Raw genomic sequence first — 21,917 nt, 5'->3', positions numbered from 1 at the left:
TAATATTTTTTCACTTTAATCAGTATTGGTGTTTAGTTTTAGAAGCTGATAAGTTACTGCAAGGAACATCGATGCATTGGAATTCGGAATGACGCAATCTCATTGGGCCTTGGCAGAAAGATCAGTTCCACTTCTAACTCAGTGTTGCCAGATGGACGATAATTTTTGTACTTTTACAACTGTGGTAGTGACGTAAACAAACTATAAGTATAATTTTCTAATGAGTTTACATAAACATGATAAGTTAGTCAAACTATCATCTTTTGTTTATGAATTAAAAGCTATAGCAATTTTATGATAATTTTGTCGACATTCACCATTTAATGATGTAATGATAAATATAGCAACGTCAGTAGGGGTGGGCAAGTACTTGAATAATATTACATGTTTGAACATTACATCTTCAATTTTATTTGTAGCAAATTTGCTAAAGCCGGCAAAACAATGTAGCATTTTTAAATTGTGTAGGTATAGCAAAATGCTAAATATGCTACCGCAGCTGGGTAGGCCTACTTAATGCGCAACTACTCGACTCGACTCGATACTCGAGTTTTTACTCAAATTCTCGACTTTAAAAATCACTACTCGCCCACCCCTATAATTAAATGATTGTTAAAAGTACCTAAAATTTTCTTTTTGATTTGTAGTTGTTAGATCTCATTTACCTTTGATATGGTATCGTAGTTGTTAATGTGTTTGGAAGGGATTAAACTAAAATTGCCTGGTTAGAATATTTCATTGCTGTATTAAGTTTTTCTTTAGCCATACTTAAAAAACACCCCATTTTCTCAAAAATACTTCATGGAAGGACATGAAATCAGGGGTTTGTTTAGTATAACCAATTCTCTCATAACATTTGGTAGAACTTTAAAAAAATTGTAGCCTATTGTATGGAGAGAATGGATTTTTCAGGTATCCATATCGGTATCGAGAATCGATCAATTTCTGTACCGACACATCACTAGTCCTAACCAATTCATTTAATTGGACTAGGCTACATAAATTAAATTAATCTGGCAAACAACATAGTTCAACTATCAAATTTTGGTCTTTGGAGGTGTCCACAATTTAACCCAAAATTTGAATTGTAGCCCAAACATTGATTGTTCCAACTCATCCAAAACTTCAGCCACCATTTTTACCGATACAGTTATCTCCCAAAACATGATTTCACGATAAACTTTAACCCTGGTAGCTTTTAGTTCAGTAACTTGGACTCACCGGACTTACTGGAGGACTTGATTCTTTTGCTAGGTTCCAACAGTGAATTCTCCTCTGCCTCTCGCTTCTCCCTGTAGTTGGCCACAGCCCGTGTCAGAGGACCAACTGTCCGCAGTCGTGGAGGAGGTGGAGTGGGAGGTGTCTTAGTTTTGGGAGTTGGTTTAGGTTTGGGCACTACCTTAGGAGGCGGAGTCCATTCAATTCGAGGATTCTCCATTGAAGATTCGCCCCATATTGGCTCAAAGTGTTTTAGCTGAAACGCAAAATTATTTTTACTGAAGTAACAAACAGTGCAGGGGACGAATGTGTGCTTTTAGCATAATAATACAATAAAAGATAAATAGTGTGAAAGCACAGCACAGTGGTAGCATCTTAAGTATCTTTAAGACCGGCCACCTTGTCCAATCACTAACAGTCACCATCGGTTTGTCCATCCATACCCTACTGATAGATACTGTAATGGAATGTCAATAGTTTAAGGTGTTAGGAAGCAGCTAAATTTGTATAACAAGAAATTACCTTCCAAGGGTCCAGTTTACTCTTCTCTCTTTCAGCTTCGGTTTTGAGCTTCTGTTGGTGTTCTGGTGTGAATTCCCCTTCAGCCAGCCGCTCTCTCCATTCCAAGCAAGCTCGAGCAAAAAATTCATTGTTTAACCCTGATGCACTTAACCTAAGGAGAGAGAAAATCAGAAGATCAGTCATACAGGCAATAGTTTTAATAGAAAGAAAGTTGACTCTATCACTTCAATAAAATGATCTTACAGAGTCCTTGGAGCCTCAACGTTCTAACTCATGAAACAATTAAAAAACTACAAAGCAAATTTCTAATATGACAGTATATACTAGATATTAAAATTACAATCACTTGGGTATTTGAAAAAATATTTTGAGTTGGTAAATAACTCTTTAGCGGCTGTTTGAAAATAACAAAATTAACATTGCTCTTATGGTAGGCAAATCCAAGATGGCCTTTGGCTTCCACGGACTCCCTTGAAAATACATTCAAAACAACAAACAACATTTCTAATCTCACCGTATATTAGGGATGGACGAGATTGGATTTTTAGTTCGAGACGAGACGAGACGAGATTTTTTATTTCTCATAAAATTTCGAGACGAGATCGAGACGAGATTTCTCTTCTCATACACAACGGGAAATGCACGTTCAAAATTTTTACCTGATTTTGTAACATTGTTAGATGACTGTTTAAATACTAAAATAATGATAATAGGCAAGAATATTTACAATCTTTCATTAAATAACATCAGCATAACATTTTTTTATTAATCACGCCTAACTTATTAAAAATGCCTACGATTAGGAAACATGGTGATATCAGTTAGGATAGAGTTCAACTTATCCTAAAATAAAATAAATCATAAAATAAAAGCAATATTAATTTTTATAAAATAGTTACTTGTTTTGACTTTTTTTATAGTAATAAAACATTCCTCACACTGCTTACACTTAACAAAACTTCTCAAATGTTATTAAAGTAATATTATTAAAATAATGAAAGTAATATTTACATTAAAAGAATTAAAGTAATATTTACATTAAAAGAATTAATTAAATAAGAACGCCTTCGAAAAGGAAACGCAACTACAACACGCTCCTGTATTGCGGGTATTGCATTGACTTTCTGCAGGCGTTTTTAATTTTTTTTTTTTTTTTTTTTTTTTTTTTAATTCTCGTCTCGATAAAAATCTCGGCCAAAAAGTAATCTCGTCTCGTGTAACGAGATTGAAAATTTCCCGAAAATTTCCCGAAATTTCGAGACTTGACCATCCCTACCGTATATTAGATAATATTTACATTATAATCACTTTTATGTATGAAAAACTATTTTTGGATGATAATTAACTCTTCAGCAGCTGTTTGAAATCATCCAAGATGGCCGCCAGCCTCCAAGGACTCTTAAATTACCCCTGCCACCAAAAGCCTACAGACTAAGCAAATTTCCATTTGCCTGATCTAATTTCACTAAAATATTTGATTAAAAATGTCATATTTATTCCCTATTTAAATAACTTTAGGTTTAACACATTGGCCTAAACAACCACAACAAAAAAAGCATTCATTATTCATATAATGGATAAGTCGACACTTATATCAAAAAATATTACTATCTTCTTTTAAACATTCGGAACTGTAAACACTTAATGCTTCCTCCTTCAATTCTTCTTCTTTTAAGTTGTTTAAGCCTAACAATTAATTAATTAAACCATAGTGCCACTTATAACCGTTAAACCGTTATTAACCATTGAAGTTTTGTGTAGAACCTTCTGTTCATAGGACCGTTTTTGAGGGTATGTGTCATGTTCTGTGTATTATTATCTGTTTTATGTCGTATATTTAGGGGTCCTGCAGTCACTGAGTTAGCCTATTAAAATTAGTCAAAATCAGGGTTTGCTTTATAAATTCATAAAACATTTTTTTGAAGTTATGTTTATTTACTCTAAATGAAATTTCCTTCAATATTAATTATTATATTTAAAAATATAATAAAAAGAAATATGTTTTTGCCAATATAAAAAAGTTTGTAATTTTTGAAAGCATGACAATTTGATTTCCCTAAAAAGCCGATATATACAGGGTGTCCATAAAAAACGTTTCAGGACTTTGGGAAATGAATCCCCTTACTAAAGGTGCGTTTTCCTCCAACTTCAGTAACCGTGCTGCGTGCTACACGATTTATCTAAAGAACGCAGCGTGGCCAGGAACAGCGTGATTAAAATTTTACACTGCGCAAAAGTGTTTTCCTAGAAATCCGGCAATGAGTTGCGTAACAAGCAGATTCGCGGTTTCCACAGTAGCGTTCTGCTATGGATCGGAGAAAGAAGTCTCATACATAAATAAATGATAAATAAATGTGGTGACTCATACATTGGGGTATGTGAAGTTGGCCTATCCAAAAAAAAACCTACCCACAATTATTAATTCCATTTGTTAGTTTCGTGTTAGTTCTTCATAGTTCCGTTAAAATTTGCATTTGTTAGTTAGTTCGTTCGTTAGACGGAATTATTGGGAACTAACTTGTAACTAACTATTGACACTGTTTGAAACCCAATTTAGGGCATGGATATGCTAGCGTAAAGTTAGCCCGCCCCAAGGCCACACACGTGGATTGTGCCGGTTACATAGTGTAACATGTTAACTAAAAAAAATTAAATTAAAATAAAAAAATATTAAATTAGGGCCTACGTTAAATTGAAATTTTTTGATATGATGTTTAGTTTAAGTATTTAATGTATTAAATTAAAGAAACGTCCTAGGTACAACACTTTAAAAATATATTTACACTTATACTGTTTTCAAGACTTTAAATATACATGAAATTGGTAAAAGTTTATCGATTTCGAATGGTCACACCAAATGATCACACGGTCAATTAATAAACTGTCATCATCAACAGTGAACTTGGTAACATCACTACACCTTATCGTTTTCTCCATATTTTCAATGTAAACAATGGCCCCAGTTCGGCAGCGTGGTTCGCAACTGACTGCTCTCGAGGCAGTGGTCCCAATCACGCTGCGCACTGCGCAGTTGGCAGTTAGTCGCGCACCGCGCCTAGGAAAACAGTCTCATTCGTTTAAAAGGGATCAGTGGTTCCGGCAACCGCGGAGCACGAAGCACGCAGCATAACAGGCTTAATCGCGTCGCTAGGAAAACGCCGCTTAAAAGGAAGAAAAAAGTTTATGGGAAGGTATGTCTGAAAATGCATATTTACCCAGATATCCGCCATTTAGTTTTTTATACGAAAATATTTTTATCTGTGAAGTTTTTTATTCGATGATTATGAAATTTGGTAATCATGTTTACATACACAAGACCTATAATAGAAAAAATAATAAAGTTGTTCCGATTGTAAATTTCAAAATGGCGGCCGTTTAAATTTTTCTGACTTAAATAACTCAAAAACGGCTAACTCTATGAAAAAATGTCTAGAAACTTTTTTTAGCATTTTTAGTTTCCTATCATACGATACCAAGAACAAAAAGATCGGACTAAAGATAACTGAAATATAACGTTTTTTGTGTAAAAATAAGGCAAAGTTAGTCGGGGAACCCTTAATTTTTGCCTTATTTTTACACAAAAAACGTTATATTTCAGTTATCTTTTGTCCGATCTTTTTGTTCTTGGTATCATTTGATAGGAAATTAAAAATGCTAAAAGAAAGTATCCTAGACATCTTTTCATAGAATTAGCCGTTTTTGAGTTATTTAAGTTAGAAAAATTCAAACGGCCGCCATTTTGAAATTTACAATCGGAACAACTTTATTATTTTTTCTTTATTTTAGAACTTTTTATTTTAATATTTAGAATACAATTCAACCAATTAAACAAATAAAAATAGCTGATCATTGTTAATCATATTAAGAACATTTGGGTGGTACACGAAGCCAAAGTAATCAATAGCGCAATGTATTCATCACAGAATTGTTCCGTGATACGAAATTTTAGCCCATTAAAGCCATCACGGAACTGTTCCGTGATACAAAGCCAGTGGGTTAATGAAAATGAGTTAGCTTTGCTGTTACAAGAAAGGTAGTAAAATGTTTAAATTGAAATGTTTATAGGGGCTAGCTTAGTATGAAATATCCATTTTTATTTGGTCAGATATTATTATTAGGTACATCAAATTTAATTTTACCATGTGATGTAAATAAAAACAATAACAAAAATATAGTTACAGTTTTATTCTTAACTAGGTGAAACCCGTGGAAATCGACGGTTACTTTCAAGGCTTATTCACGCTATTTACGCTAATTCATCTAACTGCGATAAATTGAGTGAAATTATACATACAGTCCAACCTCAGTATAACGAATCTGATGGGACCGAACTGAATATTCGTTATATCAAGGGTTTCGTTAAAATGAGGTTCGTTATATAGAGGTTAGGTTTGCAGGAATTTCGCTAAGTCGAAGTTCAGAACCAGCGTCGGTCAATATAGGCCAGGATTTGACCTCATTAAAACACAATTAAAATAGCATAGGCTACAATACTTTACAGTACAGTGTTCATTGTACAGTAGAACCTTCTGTATCCAATAGTCAATGGTAGAACCTAAATTATCTGGCATAATAAAGGGGAGGAATCTTGAATATTGCGCAATCATGACAGTGGCATTGACCTTGGTATAGGTTAAAAACTTTAAGTTTAAAATCACTGCTTGTTCTAACCCTCCTAAAACCTAGCCAAACACTACATTGCGTAGTCATAAACCATGTAAAAAACAAAACAAAACCGTAGAAAGTTTTGTAAGCGACTGACTGCTCCGTGATAGGCCGGTAGGCTACTTACAGTACAGTACTGATTTATCACAACAGAGGAATGTCAATATTAATCATTAACTATAGCATTGGTGTTGCTAGTTGAAACAAATCGTGTTGAAAACAATAAATTATTAGATAAGTCATTATAAAAGTGCATATTCATAGCCAACTTAAAGATAATAAAAACACTCGTAAATTAAGGAATGTTAAAATAACGATGTTGCTATTCTTTCTCTTTGCTTTTGTTTTTATATTCTTTTTTAGATTTAGCTTTATCCAAAAATTGTACAATTCACCATATTTACTTATCACCCAATCACAGCTTACTACAGATTACGTCGTCATCAGTCCTCATTGAATGAAATCAGTTCTCAGTTGCAACATTGCGTGCGCAGCGACAGTAGACAGAGAGATGTGTAAAACGGAGCAGACGAATGTTAGCGCAAGCGATGACGTCACCTTTCCATTTCATTTAATAAAGAAACAGATTTTCCAAAAACAATACTGGGGTGGGGGATTTGTTATATCAAGGGAAAGACGTAGACAATTCGTTATGCAGAGGTTAAATTCGCAATGTAGAGGTTCTGACAATGATAAATTCGTTATATTGAGGTGTCTTATTTTAGCTGAAATCACAAAAAATTTGTTAAATCAAGGTCGTTGTTATGGTTTGTTCGTTATGTAGAGGTAAAATATATATAGTCTCTTATGGAGAGTTCTAGGGGATTAAAAAACATTCGTTATATCAAGGAATTCACTATATTGAGGTTCGTTATATCAAGGTTAGACTGTATTTTGAGCATTTAGCATTGTTTTTTGTTTAAAGCGTAATAAGTGTAAAAACAAAAAGCGTTAGTTACAAAAAATGGTCGATCCTTCAACGAATAAAATATTTCCCATACCGTACGTTATCGGAGTTATTATTAGTATGTGATCTGGTATCTCTTCCTTTGGAAGAACCTTTAGTATTAAAATCGTATTGGTGGATCTTTTGTAGTTAAACACTTCAGTGATTTCATCAGTGTAATGCAGATTAATCTATGATTTTATTTGAAAAAAATATCTGTTTGTTGGGAAGATACGTTCTAACTTCAAGAAGGTATATCCGCTGCAGTGTAAGTTTGATTTTTCCTTCGTCACGTTGGGTCAGTTCATATCGTATTCTGTACCAATGAACAACCCTCTATCATAGTTTTGATAAATTGGTTGTGGGGTTACTGTTAAAGCTAGAATTCATTGACATGGGGGATGTCAGTTAGTTGTCTCAGCCTTATCAATTACCTACATAAAGTTGTCAATATAATATCTCTCTACGGAATGTTAGGTGAAGTGGAATATACGTGAAGTGAAGTTGGCTTTTATTCTTGAACTGGGGCCTCCTCGTTTATATGGTCTTGCGGCTTCATTGGCAGCAAATAATGTAAATAACATAGCAATGTGGCATTTCCAAAAACCGAAAACTACTGTAAATTTGCTGTTACGTAAATGTTGACGTTTACATGCATTTTTAATCAACGTATCTTATATAGGATGATGTAATCTAGTTTCAAAGGAATACGACCTTTCTGTCACGACAGTAGCTGCTTAAATATTATTTACTCATTGTGCTATTTTTTACAGCCAAAATGTCGTGTTATTTTCAATAATGTTACCAACCCAGTGGGCCACGGTCCGTAATATAGGCCACTGCAAATAATTTGCCAAGATAGGTACCATTTTAGGCAAGGTTTCTGTGTTTGGATGTTATTAGACATGGTAAGAGCACAATAAACTTCTTCTGTAGATGAATTATCTGTTGGAGAAGTATGATCCGAATTATAAAATGTCACAATGCGAGTTTGAGCATTTTGTAGCTATATAGGAAAGTTACAGAGATTTCTTTTAGGCTGCTGCTCAGTGCACTTTAAGAATATATTTTTTAGAGATAAATTAATGGTTTTTGTTGCTGAGTAGCGCTAGTAAACATGCACAACCTTTTTTGTTAGTCTTATAACATTCAAGGGCTCTCTAAGAGTTCAAGTTCTTATTTGTATAGGTACATATCTATATTATGTTTTCACTAAGATTAATGAATACATCGAAGTAACCTCTTTGAAAAGTCTGCAGTATATTGCAGTTTTCCAGCTTAATGACTTTCAAAATCATGCACATATATTTTATTTTCATAAACAAATATTTTAAAATGTTTGTAACATGTATGACAATAATCTCATGAACCTATGACGATCTGTCTAGAATAATATGATAAAATATTGGCAAAAATGGTGAAAAAAAACAGACACCAACCCGTAAAATAGATATAAGATCTAGTTCAATAAGAAATAATTGTAAGAGTTACTGTGATAAAAGGATTTTCCACTGGTATCATAATGGAACGTTATAATGCAAAACATGACATGATACAGACAAAAATAAATTTTAGAATCAGAAAATAACATTGCAAATACTTCTTTTGGACAATTCAGTAACTCCCAATAAATGAGTCTTGTTTAGATTACAATTTAAAAATTAACAGCTGTTTCATTAAAAAGTATTATTCACATGGCCAAAATGTAAACAAATCTGTGGAGGGATCTTTAAGGGCTTCTGGAGCAGAGCCCTAAGGGAATTTACTTTGTTTTTCTTTTGATAAATGATCTAAAGACCAAGACCTTTCTTTGGACACCTCTACCAAGTTTCTACGCCCAGCCGTTCTCTCAAATTAGTGGAGACAAAGTTTCCAATTAAATATGTAGATTCCCCCATGTTAATCTTATGGGAGAAAACCCAACTTTGATGGAAGATCCTGCCCAAACTAATACAGATTTCAAAAAACTAAAAACACTTTGCAAAACTACAGATCAGGGCCATTTTTTTACACTTTAATCATCAAAATCGGTCCAAAAATGAGGGAGGAGTACTGTTTACAAAAATCGGCTTAGCATATTTCATATATATATAGATTTGTGTGTACGGTCTATTTGAAGGCACTGAATTCTCTGATGTGATCTACAGGGATGTCTGTCGCACATCTGCGTCGCTTGGTCTGTGAATATGATGATTGGAGACGTCATATGATTGTTGGAAAAACTGTTCTTTACTTTGCTAACAAACTGTATGTATGTATGCAGTATGTATGCCACATTATCTTATGTAGCTTTTACATTTGTTCAGTTATAAACTGTTCTTGAATAATCTGTTTTTTTTTTTACTTACTTTCACCTCAAAACATAAACAAAAAAAAACTGTCTCATATATGTGGCATTTGGGCCATTTTAAGAAAAATATAATAATTTTCACTATTGTCTTCGCTATACACTAGGCGTCCCAAATATTCAACATTATAAAAGGTTAAGGCCTATCAAAAATATAAAAAACATTAAAAACAAAAATAAATATTATTTACAAACAAGATTGCAGCGTATTAAAAAGTAAATGTAAATGATCTCTGTTTAACAGGTTTTCACCCGTGGTCTACGTGTACTGTTGTGGTGTGTGTACTGTTTTTAACGTATGTGTTAAAAAAGTGACAGCTGGTCTTTGTGTAAGATTAAATTGTATACATAAATTGTATACGTAGCAATGATCGTGGCGTCGCATATATGCGTCGCTCGGTAGCGAACGTGTCAGGTTTTTCGACTCCCAAAACTTAAGCAGACGTCAGAATACGCAAACTCATAGGACTCTTATTTGGGACCCCCAAAAGGTATTAAAACACCTTCCAGCTTTATACAATTTTTTGGGAAGCAAACTCTTTTTTGATCTAGGCCTATTTATTTTTTCTGTTATTCACTGTTCCTTTTCGGTTATGTTTGACACACTAGAAATCACTCTGCTACTTAAGACTAAAAATTAGTATATTTAACTAATTTAACTGAGAGCTAACAACCACTTGTCTTAGAGGTCAGTTATTTTCCATAAAAATAAGTAATAGCAAAAAATCTTTGTCACAAGCCATTTTGACACTCATATTATTTTGTTTGTATCATATTTTTATCTGCTGTCATTGGTAAATGTAAATTCGAACAACGGGTTTCAATGACTAGAGCAAAAATTCTGTGCGATAGCACTTAAACTTAAGCAAGATCATAAAAGTGTACAATCTTATTTTTGTTTAGATGCATACTCTTACTTTACTTTTATATTACAGAGTTGTTATTATTTCAACAATAAAATGTCTATGGTTTGTAATAAAAATGTTTTTTGTAAATTATAAAATGTATGTTTACAATATTGTTTTAACCATTAAACTCAATTAACCACAACCGAGCAAGCTAACTACTGCAACAGTTTACTTACTATCCATAGGGAATTATAATTGGTCCGACCCTATTTTTAAGGCTTATTCATAAAATTTATGGTTTTAAGGTTTACACGGTTAAGTGTGTCCAACCCTAAATAAAAAATCGTATTACAAAAAAGTATCCCAAATGCTCGTAACTACTAATTTTACACCACAATCTAACCTGAAAGAATCACCAGCAGGAGTGGTCCTATCTACATGAGGCAAGAGCTGCACTAGCTTGTACTGGTACAGAGCTGGCAGCTGGTTGAACGTGTGTTTGTTGAGGAGCGACCGAAGGTTGGTGTTTACCTGCAAATACGAAATGTTCAATACTTTTATATTATTCTCCTAAAAAACTCTCAAGAAATAAATCTTATTGCTATTCGAAAGACTCATTTTTAGGATGCTGGCTTAAATTGCCAAGCTGTCTTTTACACTATGGCTTGGATCAATTTCACATCAGACTCACTGCCGTTGGGATGGCCAACGTAAAAACAATTAAACACTTGGAAGACCAGCAGCACGGACCATAAAAACATCTGCTTAGTTGTGACGTCTAGTGAGCAGCTTGGAAACTAAAATAGTTTTAAGCTGAAATGACCATAATAGCTACCAAGCAGACATGTAAAGAAAAACTGCCAGTGATGTTCACGTAAACCATGTACTAACTGGTCAACTAAGAACATATTTTTTGGTTGGAGTTGGAGACAAAGATGTTTTATTTCTAACAGCGATTGGGTAAACCAAAACATTGGGAGGTCTGGACTAAGCAAAGTCTGCACAAAGCTCCATATTAATGAAAGTTTCAAACTGACCAGTATGGAGTCAGGCGTCTCCAGATCTATGCAGCCTTCCTTAGTCTGCTCCAGCTGCGCTGCAGCAGATAACTTCTTGTTGCTGCGTTTCCGCTGTTTGATGCTGAACCCTGGTATAGAGGACAGCACTTCCATCATGGTGGGTGGTCTGTAGTTTGTGCGGCTCGTAGTTTCCTCCACTGAAACAAAAAGCGTTTACCTTCAACACTTTACACTTAATATATAGGCCAAAATAATTAATTGAAATATCTACATTTCAAACTGCTTTTAGAATCCAACAGTAAGGTTTTAGACTTGACACTTTAAAACCTAAGCCCAAGTATAGATCGGGGTTTTAATTCATTGAACCTCATCTGCGAGGGCTAGTGTGCTTACAGCAGCACTTGTTGTGTTCGGTCAACGGTTGCATATTAGCTCAATTGGCTGAGGTTGGCACTGACAAGTGCAGCACTCAGGTCTCAGGTCTTTCTTCATGTGCGGGTTCGAATCCCATACATATGAAATTCATATTAAGCTTAATAATGTGTGGCTTAGATGATGAGGGGGTTCCACCTTGTATAAACAGTGTCCGGCTTGGGTGAAAGTTATTGAGTTAAATAGGTATTCCACACAACTGTTTTGCTTCTTTTTAGAGAATTAAAAAAATAAGCTTTTCTTTCTGGAGAGGTAAAAAAATAAGCTTAACCCTTCAAGAATCTGTAGTAAAGGTCTTAACGTTTGCCCATTTACTGCGCAATCGCAGGGTTTTATTAAAACGTACCTGAGAAATTGAAAAATACTCTAAACTATACTGTGTTATATGTTTTTTTTTTCGTGGGCTTCAATATATAAAACATTACAAAAAGAATTGTCAACAATTTTTGTGGGGTTAACATTTCTCACAAATTATAAAAAACTGAAAAAATGTTAGGTTTGTGCTCAATACATTTTTAAAACTTTTAGGCCTAAATATTTTTAAATAGCCACTTTGTCCTCAATTCTATGAGTATTCCAAAAATATAATCATATAGGGAGGTAAATTTTCAAATAAATAAGTTATGGGTGAATAACACGTTTTGCACATTTAGCGATAAGAATGAATAGCCTAACAATAGCTAGGAATCTGAAAGATAATTTACATCAATATCCACTGTGTACCTACTTCTCCAGGATCATCAAAATCACTTAAATCTTCTTATAATGCACCACGCATATCACTACTGTTTATTTTAATCACTAAAAACAACAATAAAAGTAATAGAACACATCAAATCAAATCAAATCAAATCAAGTATATTTGGGCTTAAATCAGTCATCGATGTAAGATTAGCCAAGTTGTTTACAGATATGCACGTCATCTGTCTGCTACAATATGATCGGAACGAAAATGAAAAGCGTCTAGAAACAGACATCGGGAGAAGGCTTAGAATCTGCCAAAAACAATCTCAATCCAGCACAATCTGATTCAGTCAGTCTCAGAGACTTCGCCATAAACAATGTTTGTGAGTCGACGCATAAGACAGCAGCGGGTGTGTTATGCGTCGTTATTGCGACAATTAACACCAGGAGGGTAACAGCATAATGAGTTATAACCGATTATGGAATGTGAATTTGAAGGTATTTAGTATTAACCCTTAACACGCTACAGATATGTTGGGTGGCCTTGTTTTGTCTATGTATTTACCTTGATTTAACCATATGGTTACCACCAAGGGGGTTGTCTTCAACTGACATTTTTAAAAATTCATGATTGAATTTCTTTTTTTTATCGTTGACCGCGATGCAATTATATCCCTTCGGTATATGAGCTTAAGCATATCAACAAATCAAAATTTGAACCAGCAAGCACCACAACTTTTACTCGCGACGCGGAGCAGAAGTATACCCACAAGTCTACAACTAACTTCCACTTTGACCCCACTGACGAATCACCGGCCTAGGATTTTTCGTGATTGGACGACTGCAGTCAGCTGACCAACGGTTTTGCAGGAGGATTTGAACTTAAAATTAAAATTGGCTCAAATTTGGTCCAATTTTGTTGTTTATCAGTGGCATTTAGAACGACATTTATAATTTAATTTTTTTAGGGAATGGTACAAACCTTGGATAAGGTTTTTATAACTAAGTTGTAATTTAAAACATTCTGAACCTTGCAGTTCACAAAAATGTTAAATATAGATTGAAAAAGTGTTAATGGAGACTAGCTATGGCAAGATTGATGACTAACATACATTGTGTCCATAATTCAAATGACACCTGAGACAGGGATATTGATGTAAAACCTCTTTAAGTTGATCGCTACCGCAATATACTAATTATTTCATTCATATGGACCAGCGACGCACGCACATATGCAACAGCAGGTTTCTACCCATAGACTGGTCACATTAAAATAGAGTGATGCCGCATATTTTTGTCCGTATCCCAATGAAAGTGTAACAAAACTCTGAAATTAAACTGATTTCTTGTAAAATTAATTAAACCAGTTTTAAAAGTTACATTTTGTTTTTTATATTTCTAAAAACACAATTATATTATTCAGACATATGTAAATTGAAAACTAATAACATATGGTTTTCCCAAAGTGTTGTTCACAAATAATTCAAAGGAGACTAAGTTAAACATTTCCAACAGAAAGCTTATATCTTTGTGTTTGTAACAATCTATTTGAAGGTCCTGAATTCTCTGCAGTGGTCTACAGGGATGTCTTGTCGCATATGTGTGTCACTTGGTCTGTGGATATGATGATTAAGTTTAGTGACGTCATATGACAGTTGGCAACACTGTTTATTACTTTGCTGCATCACTGGCCCACGTCTGCGTGTACTGTTGACCAAGTGACACCCGGTCTATGTGTGTAATCTCAAAATGTATACCTGGGGCCTTGGCAATGACTGCAGCGTCTCATATATGTGGCGATCGGTAGCGAAAGTGTTAAAACAGCGGGTCGCAAAGGTTTGGAAGGTTATGGAGTCACAAATGTATGCATATGAGGGCCGAGATTTGTGCGTGGTAGTATGTTTTCTTCAAAGAGTTTAAAAGATTGTAAAAATATTATAAATACAAATTTTATCCCAACTGTACTCACACTCGCTCTGTGGTGGCATGATGATCCTGGGCAGAGGTGTAGAGTTGCCGGCCGCAATTGTGGTGTTCTTGCGTCGCCTCTTGGCCTGTTGCCTGAGAGCATGTTTGATCACCTTCTTGGAGTGAGATTGAGAGATTCGTAGTTCCTTGAACGTCGATGTTGACGAAGGTGGTGGGTTGTCTTCTTGACGTGTGATACTCCACACCCCCTCCCCTCCTACTGGGGGTTCCCCTTCTCCCTCCCCTCCTGACTCTACCTGCCCATACGAGCCTGTAAAACAAGTTACAGGATTGTTTGTAGCTGTTTAAATCAAAAGAAGGCCTGACTAGAAAACAAATGACAACAACATTGATTTTCACCAGAAGGTCCGGGGTCTATCTTGAGATATGAGTCCACATATCCATAATTTTATCATTAAAAAATAAGATAGGTCACACAGACGAGGAGAATTTTCTTTATATCTGGAGAACTCTCTATGCCAAAATTCATATAAGATAGCCTAATTTTAATTCAAGCTATCCATCTTGTTTACAGGATTGAGACAGCACTGAAATTATAATATAGCAAACAAAAAAAGGAGAAATCATAAATGCATCACCTGGACGTTTAACTTAAGTAGGCTATTAACTTATATCAAAGTTGCAATTTGAATTGTTCCTAAACGAGTAACACAGAATGTGTTCTGGAACGGTTAAAGGAAACACAATATGTAATATTGAGTACAAAACTAATTATTAGGCAACTGTAATTTCATCCTGCAGTTGTCGGCCACAGTATTTGAATAGATGTTGTCACAATACAAAAATGACATTGAACAATCACAAATTTCGTAGGGTGTCACTCTACCAACTGTCATCCGGACTCATTAAAAAAATGTAGGCTAATATTCATAATGAATGTATAAGTTTGAATGTGTTATTTTGTTAATATTGACATTTATAGGCCTAATGATAAAGAAAAGAAAAAAATGTGGTGATGAGTTAACATCTAAGATAGGTGCCTAACTAAAAATTTCCAAAATATTGTTTTTACCTTTGACTTTATGCAGCTTCACTGGAGATAAGGCCTGAGCAGATTTGGAAACTTTGTTGTTGCAGACCGGAACCTTGTTGTCATCCATCACATGGTTTTGTCAATCAAACTTGTAACCGTGAAACCCATTTCTGAAATAAGAAGGAGGTATTACAATCTTCAACTGGTTGTACTTTCTAGATGGATAATAGAGGATGTTTTAACAAACATCTAAGGAAAGATAAAGGAAAGAACACAACTGCAAATGATCTGTGTTATTTTACAATCCCATAGCTCTAATAGTGCTTTGAATGAATAATTTGTTTGAATCAGCATTAATAGCCTACATATTGCTGGGCTCTTTTGACTTCTACAAATACGGTAAGTGCATTCCATTTTGTTCCATGCAAAACCCAACTCTGTTTGTAGGCACATAGTACTTATCCACTTTAGATGCTATTTCTATTTTACTACACAGCAGGTGCATTCTCCTCTCGTACAGGACCAGTAAGTTCCTTATAATTTGTTTTCTCTGATTAAACGTGACCAGTTTTACGCACACGCTCATTGATTTCATGATGAACATTTTTTTTATTTATAAGTAGCATTTAAAAAAATTATTCATTCAAAGCACTATTAGAGCTATGGAAATTGTAAAATAACTAAGAATATTTGAAATTTTGTTCTTTCCTTTATTAATCTTCCAAGTTTAACAATCTGGGTAGTATTTTATTTTTTTAGACATAATTAGTTTTAATCATGACCTAGACGTGCACATTTACAACAGCAAACCCTTTGAATACCATTTAATAAAACACTAAAATACACTAATTCTGCTACAGCTCTTTAACCAATAAAGAGACAAAAAAATATTAAATACAAAACTAGCTAACTTTAACCTTCCATCGGGCGCATCACGGAAGATACCTCCGGGTCACTAATTTTTTCGTTATACAAACCATAACCGGTGTTCGCCAGGGCTGTGGCCTGATTTACCTCACGAACCTCTTTTGCGGGATTGGTTTTGTATACTCTTACCCCTTTCCCAGTTGTCAGTCGACCTTGGGGGGTGGTTTGCGTCACTACTGGAAGTAGCTTCCGTGAGCACCCAGTGATGCAACGGGTTTCCCGGAGCCTAGTTCCGTGTGCGCCCTTATATTTGACCTTATTTAGCGATGTTATAAAATGGATGAAGAAGAACTAATTGCAGGATTGTTGGCTAGTGTTGAAAGGGAAGACAATGAACAACATTTAGTAAAGAACTAATGGTACGTGAGAGCGGAAACCTTTTTTTTTTCAAGAAAAAGAGCTTTGACAAAATGTGTAGTCCTTCTAACAAATGATTTTTTTGTATTAGACAATAGGTATTTTATTTCAAACACCATTGCAATTTTTTAAAGAGCTTAGACAATGTAAGCTGTCCTTATGAAATAATTATCTTTTTTCATAATACCACATAGGTGTTTTTATGTCATACACTGATGCAATTTTTGTCCAAGAGCTTTGATTGAATGAGTTGTCCTTGTACAAAATTATTATTCTTATTAGACCATGTATGCTACATGTTTATATGTCATACAATATTAAAATTTGTTTTTAAATATACGATAGGCCTAGTAAGTTACTGTATAGGTACAAAAAGTAAATATTTTTTATACACAACACTTACGTATTTTTATTATAACATTTTCTATTTGATATACAGCTTAAGTAATAGTGTAATAACTCATAAAAAATGTTTTTCTTACAGTTTTATTGCTATTAAAATGTTTTTTACTAATCATTGTACCTATAGTTTTTGTACTCCCGGAGGTAACTTCCTTGAGCGCCCTTTGGTGTTTGAAGATCAATGACGGAAGGTTAAGGGCTACAATGTGGTTTTTAATGAAACCAATGTTGCCATTTGAAATTTTTGAGATACCGGTAACCGCTTTTGAAACTTCAAAAAGTTTGAAAATGTGTAACATTAGTAAAAAGTTAGGAAAAGGGTTGAAACTACAGTTTTTTAAAGCTCATTTAGCAATTAAAGTGTTAATCAAAATTTGAACCCCCTACGAAATTCCACCTCTTTGCAGTGAAAAGTATTTAAAAGGTCTATTTTTTGTACATTTTTGAACAACCTGTAAATAGGGATAAAAATAATTTAAAACTTTTCCCACTAAAATACTCAGGACTCAAAGACGAAGAAATTTTCCAATTAGCCCAAAAATCTGACCTTTGGGGTGCTTTTAGGGTAAAAAAATAAATTAGGCCTAGCTGAATTCCTTGGGGTCAAAATAAGGGGTTCCAGTTGCAATTAGGTTTCTATTTGCTTTCATATTGGAGCTATAGAAGCCGGTGGGTGGTATGGGACACCCTGTATACTAAAACACTTTTGCAAAACTTATGACAGCTAGCCTGGTCATACTACTGGACCGAATTACACACGGTTGGCACCAAATGAAAGATATTTTCCTATACCTAGATGTGCAGAATCCCTTTATAAATTAAAATAGGCTCAAAAATAAGCACGAAAAATTAATTTGAAATTTAAAAAAAATTAAAATAGGCCTTATGGGTTGCTAAACTGGTGATGAAATAACAACAATAACAAAATATAAACAGAAAATCCAAACAAATTCCAATCACATGTTTTATTTAGTGTGGGGTGAAAATAGATAAGTATACGTACAGTATTACATATTTTGGTTGGGTTTTCGACCACTGGACGATTTCTATTTTACTATATTAACTATTTTACAGAGTCGTTCAAAGAAGGAATCGTCTGTGGCAGTTAGATTAATGTACAGTATCTGCAAGCTAAAATTATATGAGAAGGGAGAGAAAAAGGTCCATGACATAAGAAGTGGTGAAGAAAGTAGTAAAGGCTAGCCGTGTGGAGGGTGGGAACCGTTTTTGGCAGTTGGATTAATGTCTGCTATGCAGATAGGTACGGGTACATTAATCCAACTGCCAAAAACGGTTTTCCACACTCCGCACTGCATGCCTTTACTACTTCCTTTGCCTTAAATGCTTAAATTCTTTTACTTAAATGCTATGGGAAGGAAGGGAAAGGTCCATGACGTTGGAAGTGGTGAAGGAAGTATTAAAGGCGAACAGTGTGGAGTGTGGGAACTGTTAATGACGATTAGATTAAGGTATCTGCAATCCTTAAATGCTATAGGAAGGGAAGGAAACAAGTCCGCGGCGTAGGAAGTGATGGTGGACGCGAAAGAGTTTGGGTGGGTTCATTTTTTAAGGAAAAACGTGGTCTCAGTTAATATATCCTATAGGCTATATTTTTGTACAGTAGGTATTGCACTTAACTTTATAAATTATTCTTAAAGTAAATAAACCAATGAATTAGAAAATGTGTATAAGATGCAGAATATGACATAAGTTATTTGATGTCTAGAGGCCTACATAGGAGTCAAAATATTATTTTTAGTCTTCGTTAACACGTTTACTCCTGCAATAGTACAACATTTTTCATTCACATGGTCCAGCGACGCACATATGCGACGGCCGGTTTCCACTCATAGACTGCTGTCGCATAGTCGCATTTAAATAGACTGCCGTCGCATATTTGCGTCGGGGTTCTAATGTTATTAAAATGCTTATATCTTTGTAACGATCTATTTGAAGGCACTGAATTCCCTGCAGTGATCAGAGATGTCTGACGCACAACTGCGTCGCTTGGTCTGTGGATATGATGATTGGTGATGTCATAAGTTAATGATAGTTTAAAAAAAATTGGTCTTTACTTTTCTGCATCCCTGTATGTATGTAGCCTATGCTGCATTATCCTATGTAGCTTTTATATTTCTTCAGTTATAACCTGTTCTTGAATAATCTGTTTTGTTTACTTACTTCCACCTCAAAACACAAACAAAAATGAACTGTCGCATAGGCCTTTATATGCGACGTTTGGTCTATTTCAAGAAAACTATGATAATTTTCACTATTGTCTTCGCTGTAAACCGGGCGTCGCAAATATGCAACATTACAAAAAACTATAAAAAATATAAAAACATGAATAAATTATTTACAAACACGATTGTAGCATATTACGTTGCAAATGGTCACTGTTTTTACAGGTTTTCGCCCGTGGTCTGTGTGTAGGCTACTGTTAACCAAGTGACAGCCGGTCTATGCATAAGATTCAAATGTATACCTCGGTCTGTGGCAATGACCGCCGCGTCGCATATATGCTCAGTAGCGAACGTGTTAATAGTAGCGCCGGTCACAGTTCAAAGTAGCTCCATCTGACCGTTACTTAAAGTTAGTTATGTTAACTTAGGTTAGTTTAGAACAGTGAATTTCAATAACTTATAACTTCTTTTTGTAATTGTTCATGGATATACTGAACAATAAGATAACCTTGTTGTCTGCTGATATCTTTTAATCCGAATATCTATGTAGGTCTAAGTTATTGGATCAAAAAGTAAAATTTCGATGTATCGAAAAAATCACCAATAATAATGAATGTTCCCCTAACAGGAAAGTGCCCACTAAACAAAACCCAATAAATAGGACTAAGTTACTTTAGATCTTAGATCAAGTAAAAATTTACCATCATAGGGATACAGTTTCTTAACTGGGCTATGCTAAGTTAATATTGATTGAAACTAACTTATCGATTTGATTAGTAACTTAGCTTAAACCTTCATTCAATTTTTTCATTATCAGTAAGTTTGTTTAGGCTAAGTTAGTTAACTTAGGTTAGGTTAACATTTTCTTTTTATAATTAATATACTGTAGTTAAAAATATTGATTATTGGTCGATACCTAAGTTTATTTTCAATTCGATAACTTAATTAGGCTAGATTCAATCGATGTTAGGCCTAAGTTAGCATAGCCCAATTAAGAAACTGTAAGTTACCCGGAAACAATGAAAACAAAAGGTCTACAAATACCTGAATTGACTTAGTTTCCTGCCCCTTTTTTAAACTAGGTTGGGCCTCCTATCCATGTTTTAGGCTAGGTTATTACAGTATAGTTAACTGTCAACACCCCAAACCATTAAGTTATAATTTTAACATTCAAGATTTGTTAAAGATGTAATAATAGGCCTGTTATTTATATTCTGAAATTAATAACGCAATGGACTTTAAGGTTTGGTTTATCGGTAAAAAAATGTATAGGCTACGCCAAGATTTTAACTCTACAGTTATAAACATCGTATCGGCTAGGCTGCAATGTCAATACCCTCTGACCGTGAGTTTGAGTTAAGTAAGTACTTACATTATTTAATTGAAGCGAGTATAGACCACATTTGATGAATTGAAAAAGAGTGGACTTCTTTTCAAATATTCTCTTGAAGGGCAAATGTTCTCAAGTAACAGACACTATGCACAATAAGATCCGACAGAATTAAAACATCACCATTTTCTGATCAGTGATCGTGTTCATCTTTCATTTCATTTCATCCATCCACCAATCCAATTTTTAGGCTTAGGGAAAGACGAACAGCATCACCAACAGATATTTCCAATATTACATGTATTTGTGTAGCACACATATAAAACCCCAAAACAATTAAACTTTATACCATTTTGCATCAAATTGCTATATTTTAAGTAATTACGGAGAAAATTAAAGAAACCTAGATCTTTATCTTTTGGCAATAATTCAGTTCTGCTTTAACAAATGTCCGGAAATTAAGTCATAAGTCATTTATTTGCCAAATTAACCAATACAATTTGCATTAGCTAAGTCAATACAATTCAATACAATACACTGAATACAAATCAGCAACTTAAAATGTATAACCTTATACAATAAATAAAATTAAAGGGAAAAATCTTCAACCACCAGCCAGAAATTCACTGACGCTGCCCAAGTGGCAAGTAGCACACATCGTTGGCCCAACGTTGGTAAATGGTCGGCACGGTTGGGAAATGGTTGGCAGAAATTTTAACGATTTGCCAACGTTGGCCCAACGGAAACTAGTATTCGTTGGCCCTACAAAGGAAAGAATCGTTGGGCCTTCGTTGGGTATAAGTATAAAACATTCTAAAACGAATTTTAACGAATTGGTTTATTTAAAAGTACATAAATGCTATGGCAGCAGAATATAAGACAAATATTGTAAAAATTTGGATCTATAATAAATGTAGTCACATGATGTTGTGATACTAGATACAGTGGGGAATACCTGCTTAACATATAATAATTATTATAATTCCATTTTTTTTTCAACAATATTCTTTAACTTATTTAAGCAAATTTTTTATAGTTATAGCGGAAAGATTAATTAATTATATAACAATCAATT

At 34.3% G+C, this 21,917-nt stretch overlaps 1 protein-coding gene across 3 annotated transcripts in view; it reads right to left on the bottom strand.

Moving 5' to 3' along the window:
* LOC129001484 (polycomb protein Asx-like) overlaps window positions 1–21,038 on the bottom strand; it is a 53,555-nt gene extending 32,517 nt beyond the window's left edge. For 2 of the 3 annotated variants that reach the window (XM_054428788.1, XM_054428790.1), the window contains exons 1-7: window positions 20,885–21,038; window positions 15,683–15,813; window positions 14,651–14,920; window positions 11,584–11,762; window positions 10,950–11,077; window positions 1,741–1,891; window positions 1,222–1,474 (exon numbers count right to left, since the gene is read on the bottom strand). In XM_054428788.1, the coding sequence (XP_054284763.1) occupies window positions 1,222–1,474; window positions 1,741–1,891; window positions 10,950–11,077; window positions 11,584–11,762; window positions 14,651–14,920; window positions 15,683–15,770 (1,069 nt within the window). In that variant the 5' untranslated portion in view covers window positions 15,771–15,813; window positions 20,885–21,038. The remainder of the gene's footprint in view (window positions 1–1,221; window positions 1,475–1,740; window positions 1,892–10,949; window positions 11,078–11,583; window positions 11,763–14,650; window positions 14,921–15,682; window positions 15,814–20,884) is intronic. The other variant, XM_054428789.1, reaches the window with a different exon arrangement.
* Window positions 21,039–21,917: the final 879 nt, after the last annotated feature.

Source organism: Macrosteles quadrilineatus, unplaced genomic scaffold (assembly GCF_028750875.1).
Source record: "Macrosteles quadrilineatus isolate MER2022 unplaced genomic scaffold, UCM_ALF_1.0 Scaffold_8__2_contigs__length_117827958, whole genome shotgun sequence".
Lineage (NCBI taxonomy): Eukaryota > Metazoa > Arthropoda > Insecta > Hemiptera > Cicadellidae > Macrosteles > Macrosteles quadrilineatus.
The sequence above is the reverse complement of the archived record's forward strand: the minus strand, read 5'-3'. Positions and strand labels throughout refer to the sequence as shown.